Source organism: Rissa tridactyla, chromosome 4, assembly GCF_028500815.1.
Source record: "Rissa tridactyla isolate bRisTri1 chromosome 4, bRisTri1.patW.cur.20221130, whole genome shotgun sequence".
In the NCBI taxonomy this organism is placed as follows: domain Eukaryota; kingdom Metazoa; phylum Chordata; class Aves; order Charadriiformes; family Laridae; genus Rissa; species Rissa tridactyla.
In genome coordinates, this window is record NC_071469.1 from 77,468,045 (window position 1) to 77,481,268 (window position 13,224).

At 39.8% G+C, this 13,224-nt stretch overlaps 1 protein-coding gene across 3 annotated transcripts in view; it reads left to right on the forward strand.

Annotated features, from left to right (window-relative positions):
* Positions 1-12,146, forward strand: part of TOX3 (TOX high mobility group box family member 3) — a 93,947-nt gene extending 81,801 nt beyond the window's left edge. For all 3 annotated transcript variants that reach the window (XM_054200536.1, XM_054200534.1, XM_054200535.1), the window contains 4 exons: positions 5,071-5,340; positions 6,670-6,897; positions 8,261-8,341; positions 10,531-12,146. In XM_054200536.1, coding sequence (XP_054056511.1) covers positions 5,071-5,340; positions 6,670-6,897; positions 8,261-8,341; positions 10,531-11,265 — 1,314 coding nt within the window. In that variant the 3' untranslated portion in view covers positions 11,266-12,146. The remainder of the gene's footprint in view (positions 1-5,070; positions 5,341-6,669; positions 6,898-8,260; positions 8,342-10,530) is intronic.
* Positions 12,147-13,224: the final 1,078 nt, after the last annotated feature.

A 13,224-nucleotide genomic window follows, 5' to 3' on the forward strand; every position in this document is an offset into this window, starting at 1 on the left:
GGCAGTACCAAGTGCAACTGTTTTGTATTCTATTAAGTAGGGGTTTAATCTCTGACAGAAGAAAGCATCCTGTTAGTTTGATTTGTTTTGATTGGCAGTGAATTCCAATCTTGTAAAAATTTAGATTAATGGATCCTTTTATCTGTACTTTACTCGTGGAGAAAAAGGAGTATTGAGGATTTCTTCTAGAGATACGCTGACTTGCCCAAAAGGAAAGGGTGTAATTTACAGACAGGGACAACTGAGGATTTCACTCTTTACATTGCAGGGGACTTGCTTCAACTTAAATATATCCTTTAAAATATTACATCGGCTTATGTTACACTGACAGTGATGAATTCCTAAGGCAATAGAATATATAATGTTTTAAGTCAACTTTTGAAACCAGGGCACAGTGAGCATAACCGTAAATGCTGGGTTTTGCACAGTTATTTTTGTTGGCAGATTTCTCACTTTCCTTAAAAAAAGTGGCTCATGCGGTGTAGGGTCAGATGCCAGCCCTGCATCTTCCTGGAGGCATTTCCATGGGCTCAGGCCTGACGTGGCTAGAGAGAGTCTCGCTGCAGGTGTTGCCTGTTTAAATGATTGAAGGCCATAGACATTGATTTTAATCAAGACTTCAATATTACTCAAAATGTTCTAGAAAGTAATTTCCTAGCTATATTTTAAAATATGATTTTGAATGTTCCTAGAGGTTAAAATTATATCAGGGTAGAAACCCGGGATAAAACTGCTGTATGTAAATGATTCTCAAAATGCAGGGTGAGTGGAAATTAGGGCATGTCTCGATGTAATGGCTGGATGCATTTATCTGTCAAAATAAATACTAGCTGTATTACTAGCTGTATTAACTACTGGATGCTTAATGAGTTGATAGCAGAAGAATGAACTATCTTGTGTTACGTTGATTTTTCCCTTAGTACTCAATGGTATGTTTTGCTTTTGCTGGCTCAGGTACAGTAATTGTTGAAAAACCCCTTTGGTAACGCTGTATGAATTAAAGTGTGGGAGTTCACACATTCCTTTTTTTTTTCATTACTCTGTTGTTTGCTTTCCAGTGGCTGTTAAGGAACTGATATTTTACCAATTTTTGAGAACTTAAACTTTCACAAATCAAAGTAAAATAAGCTATATATTTGGCGCATGCCGTGAGACTTGTGTCCTTTTGGCAATATGACTAAATATGACTTCTTGAGCATGACTGTCCAAACAGATTAGAACAGTTGAGAGTAGGATAGTTTGATGGACAGATAGCCTTATGGCTCCTGTGATGAGGCTTTCCATGCGCCTGATGCCGAATGTCTCAGTAACGTGTGCTACCGGAGCTGCGCGAGAGAGTGGTGACAGAAAGCCAATGTGCCTGGATACAGTCACCATACAGTTGTTTTGAGAAGGGGGAAGCATTTTGGACCACATTTTGCTCTTTTTATCCATGCGTATAATTGAAGAGACCAGAGAGGTGGCTGGCATTCCCCTCAGTAAACATCTTTGTAGCTTAGGTTTTTTTGGTAGCGCTCATGTAGGATAACAACAGAGAGATCTGAGACAAAGGCCTTTCAGTCTGCAGAAGAATCACACAAGTTATTTCTCTTTAGTTCTCCGTTTCACACGTTATGTCCCTGTTTGATTGTCATGCTGAGTAAACCAGTGGTTGAGTTCTGCCTGACTTGTGTTCAAATCACCAAGTTTTGCCTATAGCTTCAATCCAAGACTGTAAAGCAGATCAGGCTCAATCAAAACTTGATTCTGTCCGCTTGAGAAGGTCAAGAATTTTTGTCAGAACTAATCTGTCATTTTTGCATGATGTTACAAAAATCCTGAATGCTTCTAGTACTTGTGTATCACTTCTCTTTCAGTTTCTGTGAAATAGCTTGTGATGTTCTCTAAAATTTTCACAGTATTCTCAGTGGGTTATTTTGAATACACGAGCTTTTCAATTTTCATGTAGTAATGTAATTAGGATGTCACGTGGACGTTTCAGTGCACTTGTATTTCCATGCATGCTCCTGATGTAAGATGATTTTTGTTGTTAAACATTTCATTCATAAACATTTTGTGCATAATCAAATGCCACTGACCCTTTTGGTTCAGTATTGCTTTTTGTAGCATAAGGGGGGAAAAAAAGAATCATTGATGGAAATTATGTTTTCTTGATTATAGATTCCTCCTCCGAAAATTTTGTTTGCTCAGGAGCTATATACAAATGCTGTGGGCTTTCATGTTGCTACTGACTTAGTTCCCTTGCCTTCTTGCTATTTGCCAAACCACTGTAGAAACAGAAAATATGGTTCATGCTTCCTTGTCTGAAAGCTCTTCTATAGGTAACATACGTTGTTGAGGCCCACAACACTGTACGACAAAGTAAAAAATGCAATTCCCATTCATTTCTTTGTGATTTTTTTTTTAATATTGATTAGCCATGTAACTTAAATTCAAAGTGTAGAAAATACAGTTTGCCATTATATGCACATACGATGTAAATGATAAGAGATCAAAAATTATACAAAATATTTTCTTTTATATAATATATTTTATCTGTTTGGTGCTAGATAGCCAGTTACAAAATACTCTTGTTTCAACTTCTAGCTTTTACTGAATTTTTTAAAGTTTTTTTAAAAATGCTTAAAAAATTAGGAAAAGATACAGAAAAGAAAAACTGGAATTAAATAAGTGGATGTAAAAAACACACAATCATCAAATAGTGTCAGAAAAAGGGACACTTAAGAATTCATGGGCTTGTGTATAAAATTAGATTCTGGGTCAGTGCAAGTCAAGAGAATTTAGTCTCAATAAAATCATAGATGCAACTGAAATGACAAGACTTGGAGTAAATGGTTTGTAACCCATGTCATCACATTTTTTTGCCTGGGTGTGAAGGCCAGGAAGGCCTGTATTGTGTAACAAGAAAGAGAGAACAAAAGCTAGCCTTTTAGGTGTAGAACACCTCCAGGAAAGTACTGCCTGCAGCAAAATAATGAAGAAAGTTAATTTCTATGAGAGAAGGTCATTCCGATGAACTCCACCTTTGCTTTACCAGCAGAGATTTTTTCTTCATGCAATAAAGTAATGTCTGTAAACTAAAATGAATGGAGTAATATGCAGAGAGTGATATCGTTTTACAAAAGACTTTGAATGACTTCCAGATGCCGCTGCCAATACAAGTCACAATGAAAACGACCCTATAGTTAATGGTAGTAAATTTTCACAGAAAGGTGCCCCGAAGCAAATGGGTATTTCAGCCAATATGTCTGATGTTTTGATCTTTCTGTATCAAGTGCTCCACTTTTGGCACATGCATTCATCTCTGAGGAGCTACACTCCTTTACTGAAAATACTAAAAGAATTTAGGAAGTAGGAGAAGCAGCGTGGTGCGGTATGGGTGGTGATCCAAGCTGGCAATGGCTTGGAAGGCGTGGGGAAAATGAGGGTGAGACCCAGCGTACAGGATGTGGATCATGAGCTCGTGGGGTTAACTTCATCTGTACTGGATCCAGGTGCAACACCACATGTACTTTTATGAAGGATTTCTTTTTTCTGTGTAAGCTTCAGCAGAAAGACACATGAATGCCAAATTGGGCATTAATATGATTTACTGCTGTAGGGAGGCAGTGTGCTGCAACCCTTGTACGTCAGATGGATGAGGCAGCGGGGGGACATCTTCTCTAAGGAGTGAATTGTCCCTTTGTACGGCTGCACTGCTCCCGTCCCAGACGAGGTTTCCAGGGATGCAGAACCGCTGCCTCTGCTGAGGGAAGAGTCGTGGAAAGGAAGAGGAAAGTCACTTGGGCTGAACTTACCTCCACGCTGACGCAGATTTTTTTGAAGACTGGTTCGGGCTTGTCCACAGTTAATAAGGGAGCACTGGGGAGGCCAGGCTCCGTTGTGGGAGTCCGGTGGACGGTACGCCGGGCTGCCAGCATTGCTGGTTTGTTCTGTGTCATTTCATTAAGGATCATTGCACCTGCTGCTAATTGCGATGTAGGTTATTAAAATGAAAGAGTTGGCAAAATCTAATTTATTTCTCATGTTTCTGTCTGTTCAAACAATGGCCATAGATTAATCAGGTTGCTGAATCAATTTGTGAGCTATTTATTCTCTCCACTTATTAACTGTTTTAAAAATCTTCTTTTCTGTTTAAACGTTCCTTCATTGTGCAATGATCTGCGCGTGGTTAAAAATAACAAACCTGAGTTGTTCGTAGGCAGATTCCGGTTCACTTTACCTTCAGGGTCTCACTTTTATTTACAAATGTTGTAAGCGTTGTGCAGATGTAGAAGACGACATAGTTTGTGCCCTCCAGAAACAGTAGAAACAAAACCGTGCACGCACTTGAGTTTCTGAGTCGTGAAGAACAAGAAAAATGAAGTCAGTGATTGGTCCCTGGCTTGCTACTTCCATGTGCGTTTGGTTGTTGGATTAAAGATAAAAATATATAGTTTTGTGCGGTACTTGCGAACAAGGATTTCTAGGAGTGATTAGGGTTACTGGAACAGTTCTCCAGCGAGCTGCGGCATCTGCAGCCGAGCCCTGGCAGGGCAGCGTGCTTTGTCTAACACAACTTTCAAATCCCTCTCAGACAGGATTCTTTTATACCTACCACTGCTACTAGTAACAGCAAAGAATAATTGAATGTCAGTAAAGGAAGATGCTTTTCTCTCTCTCTCTCTCTATATATATATATATATCCCCCTCACCCTGGTTTTGTTTACGTTCTGCATTTGACAGCAGTTTGTGTCTGCTCGGTCGCAATGTTTTCCCTGTATCATCAGTCAGCCTGTTTCCCTGTTGTTAATGTGGGTATTTCACACCGCACCAAGAGAAGAAATGTTTAAAAATGGGGAAACGCAATTTTTATTCCACCTAAAAACCCCACTCACAAGTGGGGGAGAAGTGAAATCCAGGGCAAGTTGCTGCATTTAATTAATTAAAAATGCATTTTTAATTCATTAAGAAACAACGAAACAAACTGCAAGTTGTCAGTGTCTGTTCTGTAAGCCTGTGAAAATAACTTCACCTGATGATGCTGTATGGTCACTGCTAACGACTGAATACCGTTTCAATCTCTTTTAGGATCAGAGTCACACACAGGTTTCCCAGTATCGCCAGGATCACTCTCTGATTATGAGATCCATTGTCCATATGACTGATGCTGCCCATTCGGGAATTATGCCTCCTTCTCAGCTAACCACCATTAACCAGTCTCAGCTAAGTGCGCAGCTGGGGCTAAATTTAGGAGGCACTAATTTGCCACACACTTCTCCCTCCCCTCCTGCGAGTAAATCAGCCACTCCTTCCCCATCCAGCTCTATAAATGAGGAAGACGCAGACGAGTCAAACAGAGTAAGTGATTCCATGCCCAGCAGCGGGTGAGCGGTACGTGTCCGTGTGCTGTATTCTCGTGAACGTGGCAGTATCCTCTCGGCTGCAGTGTGGTCATATCAAACACAGATGTTACACCACAGGGGAACAGGATTCATGTGCTGTTTAGCTTCTTTACTTAAGAAGTTTCCATATCTCCATAATAATAAATGTAAGAATATATGTATATATTTGCTCTAGTACATTCATAATTCATTTCAGATTTTATAGATGTGGTGAATCTCTTTACTCGTCAACTTTGGACACTTTTGTCATTTTGGTATTCTCTAGAGTCACATAAAACATAGATGCATTTAGATAGCAATAAAATAAGCTTTCTTCTAACTGAAAGTTTAGTTAATTTACATTTTGCTTTAAATAAATCTGTTATAAAAGGAAAATTGAATCAAAAAATAAAGCAGAAATGTTATTATAGCAGTATATTTAAAGGGCCTAATTTAGACTGTTTAAGATTTAAGTTAATGGAAATTGTGCTTATGGAAAAATCATTGTACAGGATCCTCAAAATATCAAAATTACTAGTGAGTGGCACACCTAGAGCCACTTTATCCCCTTGCAGCAATATCTGTGCATCCTTCAACAAAAGAGGGCACGGGATGGGAGGAGCCCACGGGGACCAGAGTCACCCGTAATCCTGGGTGCACTGCTCGGGGGGTTCCCCATCCCTGGGGCAGGAGGGGGATGTCGGTACCGGCCATAACGCGGAGCCTCCAGCGCTGCTGCACGGGCCCCCGGCTGCACGAGGAGTGGGAGGGAGGTGGGTGCCGGACGCGGCGGGCCTTGGCTGCAGGTGGATAGAAACTGCAGAGTGTTTTTTGCCTGAAGGGGTGGGTTTTTCAACGTCTGACCCACATCAAAGTCCTGGGAATCAGGACATGCCTCCAAGCTCTTGTCTTTTGAGTCTTCACTGCTGAAATTACATATTAATAGAAGAGCATAGATTGCCTCAAAATATACTACAGATTAACTCTTAATTTTTTTTTAATACAAATTAGTGTTGGGGTGTACTTTTTTAGGTCAAGCTCATAGGATTGACTCTGTGAGCCATGCTTACAACGAGTAGTAACTATCCATGCATTTAGTTCAGGTAGATCTGATGAGATTAAGCTGAGACTAAGTACTATTTGGTAGGACACTATTTGTGTCTTCGCACAACAGGGCTTTCCAAAACATTGCCTACATAGTAGCTTTATCTGTGTATTATTAAGAGAGACTGTTAATAATTTTTTTTTAATTAATCTGTTTTGTTTCATGCATGTATTTATTGTTCTTGTTATTACTGTTTCTTAGGCTACTGGAGAAAAAAGAGCTGCCCCAGATTCTGGCAAGAAGCCCAAAACTCCAAAGAAGAAGAAAAAGAAAGATCCCAATGAGCCACAAAAGCCAGTGTCAGCATATGCCCTTTTCTTCAGGGATACACAAGCTGCAATTAAAGGGCAGAACCCAAATGCGACATTTGGAGAGGTTTCAAAAATAGTGGCATCTATGTGGGACAGTCTAGGAGAAGAACAAAAACAGGTAAAAAACTGACGCCGGGTTGTCTCACAGGAAGTAAAATAGTAATCCTTGCAAAAAGAATCCTGCTGCCGCTGCTCTGAGTGGCCCATGCTGCTTGCTGATGTAGACCTCTTACTCTGTAGAGCTACATTGATTTTTGAACTTGCTGAAGACTTGGCATCTAAAAAGCATTTTGTCATAAGAGCCATTCTGTAGTATTAAATGGCTGTATTTGTCTTTAAATTTTAAAGGGCAGTTTGCAAAAAAGGCTCAGGTGATATTGTCCTAGAGTCCTCTTAAGACCATCTTTTGATGATTCCTATTTCAAAGCTCTTGTTTCCTATTAATCGGAAGTTAGAAGAGAAAAGGGGGAAGGTACAGCACATTTGCTATTTTCCTTTGATCTGCCTTATGAATTTGTTACAAAGCGCGTTGATTTCCAACCTTTGAAGCCAATCCTTCGTGCCTCATTACACCGTTGCGTGTGAAATGTTATCTCCAGCTCAAACTTGGTACAGAATGATGAGTTTTGTTCTTCCTTGAGGGTTGTTATTCTTTCTATACACATGTAACTCCTACACACGGATTGAAGGAAAAAAAATATCCTTTGAGGCTGTTTGCCTGTTGATACTCCCTGCAGCTCCCAGGAACAGTTAATGGCAGCTGCGATGGAAGAGTAGGTTCCCATATAGGACACCTTCTGGCAAGATATGAATGATTCTTGTCTGTGAAAATTTGGAAACTTTTAGTCTGATCTAACAGATGATGGCGAACATGATTTAGAGGTGAACTTTAAATTTACTGATGATTAAAAATACAGATTAATTCATTTTTGCCAAACTGTTCTTGTTTAACTCAATAGATTCTCTCATACTGGGTTTGGGGAAAGTGCATTGTCTGAGCTCTATGAACCACCTTTTATAAAGGTATAAAGATTTTTTTTTTTATATGTATATCAAAGATTTGTTTAAAAAAAACCCACCTTGGCATTCTTTGCTATTTTATACTACTTTGGATACTTTTTAGCATCTGAAATACTCAGTGTTCTAATATCCCTGTTACTTGGAGTCATTAAAATATCATTTCCTGGGGAGGTAAATAGTGCATAGGGAGTCTTGTCAAACAGTTGGTTGCTCTCGCAGCCTTTTTTATTCACAATAAATCAACATAAATTGTGGTGCAAGTCCAGCGAGCAGACCTGAGAGCCTGTAACCACCTGCAAGAACATTTAGACCTTTCAGAGAAGAAGAAGTGCATAGAACAGTAGAGTGTTTTCGGCTTTTTTTGGTCTGTGCTTTTTGTTTCTTTGCAAATGATTTTGAGAGCATTCTGGCAAAAATGTCTTAATAATTGAAGTTGGTGAAATTGTGGTCTCTTTTCATAGGTATATAAAAGAAAAACTGAAGCTGCCAAAAAAGAATACCTAAAGGCACTTGCTGCCTATAGAGCAAGCCTTGTTTCGAAGGTAAGCCTAGTACGGCCTTCAATGTAATGCAAGTTAACTTTTGGCAATGGTGTTTAAATATGGGCGGGTGGGGTGCGATGCAAAATAAAAGTAGAATCCTAGGATTTCTGTCATACAGCTCTGCAAGGTGTTGTGCTGCTGCTTGAACCCTGCTTAGGCTCTGCAAAGAACCAATTTCATCTCTCTAATGGCACAGTCATGATTACCAAACAATAACCTTGTAAATGTGCATCTTCCATTATCTACGGAGGCAAAATAATGCACTTCACTACAAAAGTAAAATTCAGTCATGAAAAATGTACTGACTTTTCGACACTAACGTTTGCAAGCTATTTGCAGGGGTTTGTTTTTCCTCAAGTGCTGCTTCTCGAAACAGACGTGCTTTGCGTGGAGCTGGAGAGCAGTTATTGTATGACAAAGCTTAAGTATTTCTTGCAGGTGAGGGGGGGGAGAATGCACGGTGGCTCTGAGTTTGGAGAGTCCTCACAAATGGACTAGCTGGCAGTGAGCCACGTGGAGTATTTTAGCAGATCCTGAGTTAAAATAAAACTCATGAAGAAAACAAAGCTCTGCTGTCTTACTTGAGAATGTACCTTTTAACCGGCAGCACTGCACTGGTGGTAGATCTGTTGCATCTCAATACCATGAAAGGAAATATGCTTGTGGCCATCTAAAATGTGGGTAAAAATTAATCAAGAGGATTCTTTCTCTAGTAATATTTCATAAAGATCAATTACAAAAATAGCTTCAATCACAAGAAAGAAACAGAAGAAAGTGATGATACCTAACTCCTGAGAATGTTAATTTGAATGTACATCTGCAGAGCATTAGTAAATCACACAGAAAGTTGCTGTGTATTTTAATTATTGATTAAAAATGCAACAGCAGAAATAATAATATACACATCCATCCTTGAAAGCTGTAAGATTTCTTCTTCTGTAGAGAAGCTGTGTTTTTCTATTGTCTCTAGGACTTAGATAATGTTCTCAAAGCCTGTAGTATCACAATGCTAAATTCAACGGCAGCTGGAGTTCTAAATACCTTTGAGAAAATTTATTTTGTTGGCCCTAAGTTCCCTTTTCAAAAACACCACAAATAGTATTTTCTTCCAAAATCCGTGGGACCTGGGCTACCGAGTAACTTGTGGGAAGCCTGTGAGTGGAAATTACACTCTAAGTCCAGTATTCATCTCATCTCCTCTAACTTAAGACATCCTTGCTGTAGCTCTTTCATCCGAGGTGGTTACTGAGAGTAAAGTTGGAATAGGCACTTCTGCAGCACAGTTTGACGTGTTCTAAGGTAAATGTCTAAAACATGTCAGTTAGTTGTGCTGGAAGAGACTTTTTCTCTCTGTTGTCTTTATATAGGCAGCTCTTCTACGTGTCGTGTACAATGCAGATGTGTAGAACTATGAAAGACGAATCCTACCTTTGGTGCATAAATAGATTTAATTTAAGCATACACAATATTTCTAGATTTACCTAATAAAACTAAGCCTTCAGAGGCACCATAACACCTCATTTATTGCAATAGGCTTCTTTGGACTGTAGTTTTCCTGCAGTTTTGCCTCATCGGAAACCTGTGGGACACTGGGAGTAGGCAGGATTCCCTAAGCAGGGCACCCCCTGATGCGCCCGTACCCCTTCCAGGGTACTCATTCGCGTGCCTTGACAGTGTTCCCTTAGAATTTCGTCTGTTGTAGATACCTGGGGCACGATGCCTTAGATGCAAAGAACTGCAACAAGCAAATTAAAAAAGTTGTTAGAGAAGTTTCATTGTTTGTACGCTACTCTTATGCCATGATAACTGGTGCGGGGGGATACGCTTCTGCTCGTATTTGTCCCCCAAAGAACATGGCTTTTTTGAAAACATGTAAGTATAGAAAGTGTTGGGCCCTTTTCAGCTCTTTCAGCCACAAACTGTCTGTGACATCTGTGACTTTCTGGTGTTGAACAAGGCACAAGTTTTTTGTCCAAGTAAGAACTGGCGGTACCGTATGCAGAGACAGATGCAGAGGTGATGTGATGGGCCGGTGGATCACTGATCTTTTTCAGATTGATGATTGATCTTTCCTGATAGAAAACAAAAGACGAAAACGTCTCCCTGAGTAGCTGTGACTTTTATTTCCATGTAAACAGCAGTAATGTTTTTTCTGTTAAAAATACGATGAATTTCTTTTCCAAACACAGGCTGCTGCAGAATCTGCCGAGGCCCAGACAATTCGTTCTGTTCAGCAAACGTTGGCATCCACAAATTTGTCTTCCTCCCTTATTCTGAATACTTCTCTTTCTCAACACGCGACGGTATCGGCATCTCCTCAAACTCTTCAACAGTCCCTTCCTAGAGCGATCGCTCCAAAACCTTTAACCATGAGACTGCCCATGAATCAGATTGTCGCTTCTGTTACCATTGCCCCCAACATGCCAACAAACATTGCAGCTCCCTTGATAAGCTCTATGGGGACAAATATGGTGGCAACACCATCTTCCTCTCAAGTCAGTCCCTCCATGCAAAGCCAGCAGCACCAGATGCAGCAGCTCCAGCAGCAACAGATGCAGCAGATGCAGCAGCAGCAGCTACATCAGCATCAAATGCATCAGCAAATACAGCAACAAATGCAACAGCAGCATTTCCAGCACCACATGCAACAGCACTTGCAGCAGCAGCACCTCCAGCAGCAAATGAATCAGCAGCAAATGCAGCAGCAGCTGCAGCACATGCAGCTCCAGCAGATGCAGCAGCAGCAGATGCAGCACATGCAGCACCAGTCCCAGCCTTCTCCTCAGCAGCACTCGCCGGTGGCCTCTCAGATCACTTCTCCCATCCCCGCCATTGGCAGCCCGCAGCCGGCACCTCAGCAGCACCAGTCGCAAATACCATCTCAGACACAGACTCAAGTGTTGTCGCAGGTCAGTATTTTCTGAAGATAAAATGATCTGGCGACATGGCTTTGTGTTGATGGAGGGGGTAGGGGTAAACCGTATTGGGGTGAAAACTGTAAATTGTTGATGGTAGTTATGCAGGGATGCATAACAGATCAAATGATCCTCTAAAGTGTCTATTAGATAGGCAATAAAGAACTACAATGTAGCTGTGTATCATCTTTTAGCTGACTATAAATCATTTTGTTTTTAAAAAAAAAAGAAAAAAAAGCTGTGCTCTTTTTCATGTGATGCCTTTTTAATTTATTTAAGCTTTACCTACAATATGTGAATCAAATGGCCTAATAAATACCTGGACCTTATGACTGCAAAATGGCCTTTTGGAGTTATATGGTATAACCCTTCTTTCTCTAAAAGTGAATAATGCACTTCAAGGCAGTATGATGAACTCATGAAGCCCTTAAAGCACAGTTGTAACTACCTGTAAAATGATGATTGGATTTCATACAATCATACTTGTATGACATGAGTTAGTTGATGGCATTTTTTGTCATGAAAAAATAGAGTAAATCACAGATTTTTGCCAAAGCTCTTAATTTTTTTTTTCTCTCCTAAATGTCTTCAGAAAAACAAATGCAAGTAACTGAACTTAAATGTTTGACCCAACCTTTCACTTCATTTCTCCAAATAAACCTACCATAGTTTGTAAGAAAATATATATTGACATTTACCCTCTTACGTTAATTCCAGTTACAGAACAAATGTGAATATTATATTCTGTGTTGAAGTGATGAGTTTCAGATTTAATACACTGTATTTTTAAAAGGGAAATGCACTTAAATAAAACTGTTATTACAGAAAGCTAAGATGAAAAATGCAAGAGTTTTTAATACGCTGTAAAACCAGTAGAATATTTAAATGAAACTCCACAACCGAATGATCAATGTAAATATTTTCTTTAAAAGTTGTAAGTTTTCATATCATGTGTTGTAAAGTTTTCATAAATGAGGCTTTAATGTAAACACTGGTAACATGAATTATTAATTGCTACATTGCTTATTGTGTTTTTATGCTGTTTTATACTTTTTTATGAGTTATGATAGCAGCAATTAAGTTGTTTGTATTTTGCTTATCTAAAATAAATGCTTTTATCTTGCTATAGAATAAACACATTTCAGTAAAACCCATGGGCATAAGTCTTTGGTAGAAAAACCAGAAGTGTTTCCTTATGAAAACACTTTATTGGGAAATTCATTTAACTTTTTGGATTTTTATTTTATCAAACATACTGGGTCAATAGGTAGCGATGGGAACCGAGTGTGGGATCGGCTCTTGTATCCATCAAGATGTGCTGCTGAAGGGTCACAAACAACTTCTCTGGGGTTTCTCCACCTTCCTTCAGAGAGGGAAAGCAAGTGGTGGAGTTAGGAACCGTTGGTGGCGGAGGGAGTTAGGAACTATTGGTGATTCCGTGTTCCCTTTGTCCGCAGGAACAGGACAGCAAACCTGTCTCCCAGCAGTAGTGTTCAGAGATGTAAATAAGCACAAATTGTGGTTTTCTTTGTACCTTTGAGTTTCAGCTGTAAGCGCAGCTATTGCCATGTGCTTCCCATCTATAAGCCCCCAACTATCACTCGGGCTGATCCCGAGTTGTCTGATGTTTATTTTATCATAAAAGTAGGGCACGATAGAGGGGGGATGGAGAGGGCAGGTATTTCATACAAAATGTTCACATCCAATATGTTGTCAGGTTATTAGTGCTGTTCACATATTTTTACTCTTGACGGAGAGGAGAAATCCTTTATTTTCTTCTTTCCCTTCTTTGCCTGCAATAGCTGTGCTGCGAGTGCAGTCTGACCACTATCCCCAGTTGTCTTGCATGATTAATTACAGCATCTGTCCTGTCAGAAGCTATAATGAAGAGGTCTTGATAAAAATTGCAAATTACCACTGGCAACAATCTTAAACTGCTTATGATAAAATGAAAATTAAAAACAGCAA